The sequence below is a fragment of the Tarenaya hassleriana genome, unplaced genomic scaffold (assembly GCF_000463585.1).
Source record: "Tarenaya hassleriana unplaced genomic scaffold, ASM46358v1 Cleome1, whole genome shotgun sequence".
Lineage (NCBI taxonomy): Eukaryota > Viridiplantae > Streptophyta > Magnoliopsida > Brassicales > Cleomaceae > Tarenaya > Tarenaya hassleriana.
In genome coordinates this window covers 914,838-923,890 of record NW_010960187.1, presented here as the reverse complement: position 1 = coordinate 923,890, position 9,053 = coordinate 914,838, and the positions used below count along the sequence as shown (strand labels likewise).

The 9,053-nt window shown below is 36.9% G+C and overlaps 1 protein-coding gene and 1 pseudogene across 1 annotated transcript; one reads left to right on the top strand and one right to left on the bottom strand.

The window, feature by feature from the left end:
• Positions 1-2,085, top strand: part of LOC104818148 — a 3,252-nt pseudogene extending 1,167 nt beyond the window's left edge.
• On the bottom strand, positions 2,086-4,814 carry LOC104818226 (protein N-terminal glutamine amidohydrolase). The gene is made up of 6 exons (XM_010547753.1): positions 4,050-4,814; positions 3,686-3,791; positions 3,370-3,447; positions 3,159-3,289; positions 2,457-2,581; positions 2,086-2,370 (listed from the first exon to the last, which is right to left on the bottom strand). Exons 1-6 carry the CDS (start codon positions 4,115-4,117, stop codon positions 2,207-2,209), a joined length of 672 nt encoding a protein of 223 aa, XP_010546055.1. The 5' UTR covers positions 4,118-4,814; the 3' UTR covers positions 2,086-2,206.
• Positions 4,815-9,053: the final 4,239 nt, after the last annotated feature.

The following is a 9,053-nucleotide window of genomic DNA, read 5'->3' as shown; positions in this document are numbered from 1 at the left end:
GGAAGAGCGCCGGCTACTTGTTCGCGATCCAGCACGGTGCCAAGAAGATCTACGACGCGGATGACCGTGGCGAAGTCATTGATGGCGATCTAGGGAAGCATTTTGATGTAGAATTAGTAGGTGAAGACGCTAGGCAAGAGCCAATTTTGCAGTACACCCACGAAAACGCCAACAGGACTGTGGTTAATCCGTATATCCATTTCGGACAACGATCCGTATGGCCTAGAGGCTTGCCACTGGAGAATGTAGGTGAAATCAATCATGAGGAGTATTATATAGAGGTCTTTGGTGGTAAGCAGTTTATACAGCAAGGGATTTCAAATGGGTTACCAGATGTTGATTCAGTGTTCTACTTTACCCGGAAGACGAATTTCGTAGCTTTCAATATCAGATTTGACGATCATTCTCCTAAAGTGGCTTTCCCACAAGGTGTAATAATGGTTCCGATAAACTCATTCAACACCCTTTACCGTTCATCATCCTTCTGGGCGATGATGCTGCCTGTTTCAGTCAGTTCAATGGCTTCAGATGTGTTGAGAGGTTACTGGGGACAAAGGCTTTTGTGGGAAATCGGCGGATACGTTGTTGTTTATCCGCCTACCGTTCACCGGCACGATAAGATCGAGGCTTAGCCTTTTTCAGAGGAGAAGGATCTTCATGTCAATGTAGGTCGCTTGATCAAGTTCTTAATCTCTGGAGATCAGATAAGCATGGATTGTATGATAAGATCTTGGATTTGAGCTTTCCAATGGTGGAAGAAGGGTTTTGGACAGACCAGGATGTGAAATTTACAGCTGCTTAACTCCAGGACTTGTTTGCTCTCGGGTATCAACAGCCGAGATTGATGTCACTCGAACTGGATCGGCCACGTCACGGGGACAGGAAAGAGTTTGTTCCTCGGAAGCTGCCTTCGGTACATCTCGGGCCGAGGAAATAGGCAAAGTGAGCGCCGAAATTGGGAACTTGATAAGATGGAGGAAGAATTTCGGGAATGTAGTGCTTATTATGTTCTGTAAGGGACCAGTTGAACGGACCGCTCTGGAATGGAGATTGCTTTACGGGCGGATATTCAAAACCATGGTCATTTTTTCGTCTCGGAAGAACTCAGATCTTTACGTCGAAGAAGCAAGGCTTGATCAAATTTACAAGTAAGCATTAACATGGCATGGCCTAAGTTGTTTGCTTACAGGACCAGTTCGGTCTGTTAATGTTGTCCCTTTTCTTAGTTTGTTAGAAATGGGAATGGATTAGGTGTTTTGATTGGCGAGTTTTGTCTTTGAATTTAGGTATCTACCGAACGTATTTGATCGGTATAGCAGCTCGGACGGATTTTTGTTTCTCGAAGACGATACGATTCTCAATTACTGGAATTTACTTCAAGCTGACAAAACTAAGCTATGGATTACCGACAAGGTAATCGATCATCCCTAAACGTTTTCCTCGAGTTTCTCATAGAATCTCGACGTTATAGCTAACGGCGATTTTTCGTTTTCTAAGGTACCGAAGTCATGGACAATGTTAAAACCGGCTGGGAACTCGGATTGGTATTCAGTCCAGGCAGACTTAGCGAAGAGAATCATCGGGAAAATGCCGGTCCATTTCCAATTCAAGTACAAGAAAGCTGCCGCCAAGAACGAGGACGAAACCCTGACTGTATGCAGTTCGGAGATATTCTACGTGCCTAAGCGTTACGTAACGGATTTCATCGATCTCATTGGTTTCGTGGGTGATATGGATCTTCATTACAAAGTAGCGATGCCCATGTTCTTCGTGTCGATGGATTCGCCTCGGAATTTCGACACTATACTTAGTTCTACGGTCTACGAACCGAAACTGACTTCGTCGAACTCATCTTCGTCTCTGTATTCTGCCGTAGTATCGGCTGTTCTAAGGCAAAGGAGAATAGGAGATTACCAACTTGGGCGTATACGTGATCATGTTTTGGATTTCATTTTCTTTTTCCTTTTTGGTTTTTCTCACCAGAAATTCCATGTAAATACATTACGTGACTGTATAATTCCTCATGGTCAAATCTGATCTCATGTAATAGTTGATACACGAAATTCAGCTTTCTTTGGGCAGTCATTGTATAATTCCATCCAAAAATCAGAACTTGGTTTCAATCAATGAACAACAAAATGTTTCAGATACATATGTTGAACACAAAGCACAAAATTCCAAGGGAGGATTTTTTTTTATGGCAGAGTTAAGGAGTAATAAGCTTGTGGAAGAGCTCCTCGAGCTGAGAGTGACTCACCGCAATACCAAGTTTCTGAGCAATTGAAGTTCTAACCATGTCAGGATCCAAACTCGACAATGTATCCGCACTGCTCAGCGCTATGTACTCGTTCAGGTTGTGCGATTCTCCGTCTTCAGAAGCAAAAAACATGGTATACATTCGTTACGGGTAATTTAAACTCGGAAAATGAAATATGGTCGGATGAAGTCTAACTTACCTTCTGCAACAATGGGTTCGTATGGAGGAGGTTGAGCGGTCCAGTTTCCATCAGGATCTTTCATGTGTCTTCTATCCGAAGCAAAGTGCTTAAGGAATAGAGGAGCATGCACGACTCGGAAGAACCTGGTCAGGCAACCAGTCAGAGGACAACGGTAAACTGTGTTAAATCAATCTCGTAGTATTTGACCACTTGGGTTTGCCTTTCGCAACTTTCTTTGGCATGTAAGTGTATAGTCTGAGGAGTGATAGAAATATAATGTGAATGTAAGAAGAAATCATTTCAAAACCAGAAAGTAAGGGTTGGACTGGTTCATCACCGCATTCGCGATATAGTGATTGCGGGTGTTTTCGGTGGTTTTGTTGGCAACTGTAGGCGAATTGATAGCGATTGCGAGTTATTACTATTCAAAAGTTAATGGTTGATAACTATTACTATTGCGATTTGGTGTAAGTTACCAAAAAGTACATGTTATTCTGAAAAATAATATCTTAAAGCCGACAATTTTTAGCAAAATGCCACGGCCGCTATCAAAATGCAAGTGGAGAGTTGAGAATGATTGAACTAATCAGTTTTCCAATCGTCTGCAACAACCAAAAGTCACATTGCCGCGTTTGCGAGCGGTTGCTTGACAAACAGTTGGGCCCTAAATCACTCATCAGGGGATTGTGACGCTATAAGTGCAGAAAACTGCAAAATTACCTCTGGTACTCGGAGAAAAGCTGAAAAGATGGTTGGATGGTCTCAGCCACGTAAGAAGTTAACGGTGAAGGGAAGGGCAATGTCGAATCCAGATCCCACACCAGAGGCTGAGACTGACTTCCTTTTCGCCTCTGTCCATACAGACATAGATAATCAAATCTGATTATGGAAACATCATTGAACAAAGTTTCAGCCTTGCCGCAGCTTTTACCTGGACACAGATGACATGATAATCCCAGAGGACAATCCCATCAGCTCTTCCACTAGCTTTCTGATGCCAAAGCGGAACCTACATGAACACATAATCGAAACCCTCAAGCTAATGTAGAACGATATTCCAATTTCCAGCAAGTTTCATTCAAAAAGAAACCAGTTCTTGCTTGCAAATCCAATCAACAAACTGAAGTAGTAATTTAGTATACCAATGACTCTACAGTGATATCAACGGGTTCGATCCAAACCAACACAGGACAAAGCATACATTAGGAAGTTCCATTGACCAACATGTTTGCAGAGAACAGACTTGCCTGCTTCTTATCATTGGAGATGAAAACGACAAAGAGGTCGGATCCTGTGGCATCTGCAACTCCATTCTCGCACAACGACTTGCAGAGCAGATAGACGTTCTCCTCGCTGTCAAAAAATTTTACATACCCGAGAGGAAGAAACTGATTTTCTTCAGTTCTACCAATGACGAATAGGACGCAGCCGATTGGACAAGAGAACAAAGGAAATCGACGACAGCCCTCGAGAGTGTTTTCTGGGTTTCAGCAATCAATTGAACACCTATTCTAGCAGCTCTCGATCATTCGCAATTTCTCGCCGATTCAAAAAGGCATAATCAAATGGAACAATTTCACAGCATAAACTGGAGATGGAGAAAAAGACTACCAGTAAAACGGCGTGTGCCGAAACTTAGCAGAGTCTGATGCGGTAAGCTCCGAGCTTTTGCTGGACATTTCTTCTGGTGCGATTCGTGTCCTTTAATTGTCTTTCTGCCCGTAATTTTGATTCTCCGAATCCCGAAGAATGGTTTGTATAAATAAAATGGCGTCGGAAGAAGAAATAAACCGCCACGTCGTTGACACTATAAACGACATCGTTTTGCCAAATGCGAAAGGAAAACGACACCGTTTCAGTGACGAGAACTGCCATGAAGGACAGACGACCCAATAGCGCCGCCGCAGCATCATCGCCGGAATATTCGCGACAACTGCGACAGTCCGATTCCGGCGTGTCTATGCCACGTCATCCAGACGGATCCAATACGGACGGACGAGGACGAAGATCGTCATCCCTCCACCAGCTGCACGAGTCCAAGCACAAGCTCAACACCGTCCCTCTCCTTGCAAAGTCCCTCCGGCTGCCGTCTCCTCAACCACCACATCTCCGGGGACGGAAACGGCAACCTCAACTCCGCCGGAACTGTCGACCAAACTCCTCCAGCCATCTCCTTCCTTTCCCGCCGTCACCATCTCCGAGTTCAAATCCCGCAACCTCCTGAACAACCAGAATTCGCCGGTAACGTTGATAGTGTCCGACAGGACGTGGAAGCACGCGAAGGAGATGGCGAAGGCGAGGGAGAAGGTCCCGAGAGAGGTTGGGCCGATGAAAGTGTGTTTGGATGCAAGGATTGACGAATCCGTGAGCGGGAGGTCGGTCCAAACAAAAGCCTTACTCTTTTGGACCGATATCCGTTTTATTTAAATAGAAATACGACCACGGATCATTTTTAAAAAAACTCAATTTCTAAAGTGTGGCAAAAACAATTAAATCTGATCTGACATGAATATATTTTTTACACAGTCTGATCTATCACAATAATTTTGATCTGATATTTAAAAATAATAAATATCACGTCAAAAATTTTTATAATTTTTTATAGCAAATATTTTTTGCAAAAAAAAAAAAACACCGTCATTTTTTTTAGGTTACTTCTAATTTCAGTGAAATTATCTCTCTTTAATTAAAATCCTCATTTCACAAATCTAACCCAATATATTTGAGATGATAAGTTGATTTGGTATTGGTTGACTTGGTAAATCTAGTGTGACTTGATATATCAAACCTCATCTAATATTAAAAAAATATCTCGTCATTTTTTTTTTGAAACTTTCTTAGAACAAATGTTTTTTGAAATGAAATTTCACTAAAAAAATATTTTTTTTACCTTTTTAGTATAAATTATTAGATTATTAATATTTGAAATTTTATAAAGATTGTTACGAAAAATTAAAAATAATATAAATTTAAAACAAATATGTGATAAACGAAGAAATATGTGATAAGAGGGAAATCAAACGAGAGATGCTGAAAAAATTAGGATGTTTTTTTAGAAAAATAGTTTATTTTAGATAAGAACCAATAAAATTTAAGAGTATTTTGAATAATTTATCATAAAAGATATCTATTTCAAATAATAAAAAATAAATTAAAAATAGCGTTTCATTTCAGAAGAGTTCCTCTAATTATTATTATCATTATTATCATTATGATTAGTTCGTAGATTTTTCTTGTTATTGATGAAAATGATTTACCATACCACAAACCAGACAAATTTCTTTGTAATTATACCCGAAATAACCAAACCAAACTAAACCAGCCCCTCTGAACCGGAAATAACTACAAATCGGTTTGTAAAAGCAAGACGTTTTTGCAATAAAGTTTTGTGGGTCACACCATATTATACAAAGGAGAGGGTATTGAACCCGCCACGTGAGAAAGAGGGTGCCGTGGCAACTTGAGAGCACTTGAACAGAAAAGCCTGGCAACAAAATAGTGAAATATGGTACAACTTTAATCACACATCCACATGCTATGTTTAGTCCCCCGATATTTTTAAAGATGAAACTTTTATCTTTTTATATTCACTGTTTCATTTTAGAAACAATTTTAACAACTTAATGTAAATTATTTAGAGTTTACGGTTCCGTAATATCATTTTTTTTTTCAAATATAGTCATGTTAATTGTTCTTTTTATGCCCGTTTAGGGTTTAGTAATGTATAAAATATAGTGTGTTATTTATTCGCAATATGTGAGATGGTTAAAATAATTTTTTAGATATACTTTTATCATTTAATTTTCACAGTGCATTGATCAATCATTTTTTATTAACGCGTTTATCATATTTAATTATCTCACTCGAAGATTCAGTAAATAGGTGAGCCTTTGTTTCACGAAATACCATTCGGTTAAATTTCAAGATAATTTTTTTTGGCTACATATACCATATGATATGATGCCTTGTAATTTTAGTATTTTATACTTTATATGTTAAAAACAAATTATTATAATTGTGTGCCTCTCGGCTATGCATCTATTATTCTTCCCCCCCCCCCTTCTAATTTAGTTATTTATAAATTAAAATGATATTCAATTCGTTCAATCAAAGCTAGATGTAAAAAAAACATAATTTTATAATATTAAAAGAAAACGGGCATTAGACACGGATCGGATACCCGAAAATTTGAGGGTATTCGAACCCGAACCCGAACCCGAACGTCTCGGATTAATTGTTTTATTACCCGATCTCGTACCCGTGAAATCGGGTACCCGGACCCGAAAATCCGTGAGATAATTATCGGATACCCGAAGATACTCGAACCCGGATTTTTCTAATTATTTTCAAACATTTTTTTAAAAATATATTTACATATACATACTCAAAATCATTCAAAATAAATTTAAATTGTATTTATATCTAAAATAAATTTATTTTTAAAAAATACATCATAAATATATTCAATAAAATATCTATATAATCATTCATATTAAATAAAATAATATAAAATCTAATAAAAAAATTAAAATTTAAAATAATTTTTTATTATCCGGATACCCAAGGGTACCCATGAGATAATAACCACTATCCGAATCCGAATCCAAAAATTCGGGTATTCTAATATTAATACCGACCTCATATCTCGTTCGTTCGGATACCCGAATTTTTGGATATCCGACCTTCGGAGCGGGTCGGGTATTCGAAATCCGGAAACCGTTTGATTGGAGGATCGGTCCATCATGGCACTCTCCAATTTATATTTTTCTATAACAACCCTAGCAATAATTTTCTCATCCAAATATAAATTATTAGTCAAAGAAATAAACCATTAATTAGTTTCTTTCCAAAATTGTTGGATGCCTTTTTCCTACAAACATAACGAGAAAACAACTAATATCAATAAAAAAAATAAGCAGCAAATATAAAAATTATAAATGGTAAGCAATGTCATAATGTCATTTGTTTCGTGATGCATGAATTTAGCCCTATTTTTATCCGGCACATTTATATTCTGTTCCAAATGAAGGATACGAGGGCTCAAAGTATTTGTTCGACCATTAAACTTTGATTTCTAGATTTTAATTTTTATATAAATGCAAGCAAAAAATCATAATATATAAAATCGAGTTTTAAATTTTCAAAATTTGTGTGTAGAGAAAATATGGACCTTACTGTGGTAATTAATAAATTTATTTCTCAAAAATATTATTAAATTATAAGAATTAATAACTTTCTTTCCCAAATTTTACATACTTTTATATATTTTTTTTACAAAAAGTATGAAATCCTTAGAACTAGGGGTGGGCGTTTCGGGAAACGGTTCGGGTTCGGGACGAAATAGATCGGTTCGGTTCTTTCGGTTTTACAAAAATAGGTACCAATCGAGTTTTTTATTGTATTCGGTTCGGTTCGGTTTCGGTATCGGTTCGGTTCGGTTCCGAGTTTTATTAAAAAAAAATGTTAGATTTCCTTTAAAAATATTCGGTTTTTCGGGATTTTTAAAGTTCGGTTCGGTTCGGTTCGGTTCCGGGAAAATTCGGTTCTCTAAAAATGGTACCGTTCGGAAAATAACAACGGTTTCGGGTCGGAAAAAATACCGTTTTAACGGTTCGGTTCGGTCCGGTTCCGAAGAACCGAACCGAAACGCCCACCCCTACTTAGAACTAATACAAACTCTTTAGTTTAATAAAAAAAATTATATTGTTATATATATATATTATAATTTTGTTGTGTGTTGTTCATATTATTGTCTAATTATATTTATTCTCTTTCCTATAATTTTAATAGTAGAAACTTATATTTATTATCTTATTTATTATTAGATTTTTTTGACTCCTTATTTATTAGTATTAGATTTGAAAAGTCTGTTATTGACTTGGATTTCAAAATCGTTTTGTTTATTTATTTATTTAATCACAAAACGTAAATGTCATTATATGATTTAATTATATAAACGATTATTTTTAAAATTTTCTTACATATTGTAATTTATATCGATTTAACAATTATTTTTCTATATTATTATTTTTAAACTGATTTATACTTCTCAATGTTTATTTGTGATATAAGAATAATATACAAATTATTAATTTGAATTTATCATTTTTTTATTAAAATTAGCGGTAATATAAAAAAATAAGTAGGTGTATCATGTGAATATTATCCTAATTTAAAAAATAGAATAAATATATATATAAAAAAAAAGAAGGTCGTGGACCATTGCAGAACGTATTTTATAAGAAAAAATGACATATCAGATGGAAAAAAAATTAATTATTGTTTTGACGTAACAAACGTTATATGTTGTGTTGTTGTAAAAGAAAACCCGAAAACGACCGGATCTTTATCATCGCCTTAAATTTGGACAGGCTCTTGTCTTCCTCCAACCTCTGTCTCCGTCTTCTTCTTCCTCGCCTTGTCGTCGCTCTGTAAATCTCAAATCTCCAATAAGTAGTCAAATTACATTGAAAAAAGGTAGAGAGAGAGAGAGAAACGCCATAGCAAGCGCACACCTCGTTCAATAATTCAATTCTGCTCTCTTTCTTTCTTGCCTGATTTCTCTCTTTTTCGTTGCCAGCTCTTCATTGCCCCTTCTCGTCTTCCCCCCCCCCC

What these genes read in the sequence shown, in the direction of transcription:
- LOC104818226 (XM_010547753.1), bottom strand. Translation starts at nt 4,117, where the DNA reads ATGTCCAGCAAAAGCTCGGAGCTTACCGCATCAGACTCTGCTAAGTTT. An exon ending in TCTCCAATGATAAGAAGCAG is followed by an intron (nt 3,448 to 3,685) that starts GCAAGTCTGTTC and finishes GTGTTCATGTAG; the next exon opens with GTTCCGCTTTGGCATCAGAA. An exon ending in CGAACCCATTGTTGCAGAAG is followed by an intron (nt 2,371 to 2,456) that starts GTAAGTTAGACT and finishes TTGCTTCTGAAG; the next exon opens with ACGGAGAATCGCACAACCTG.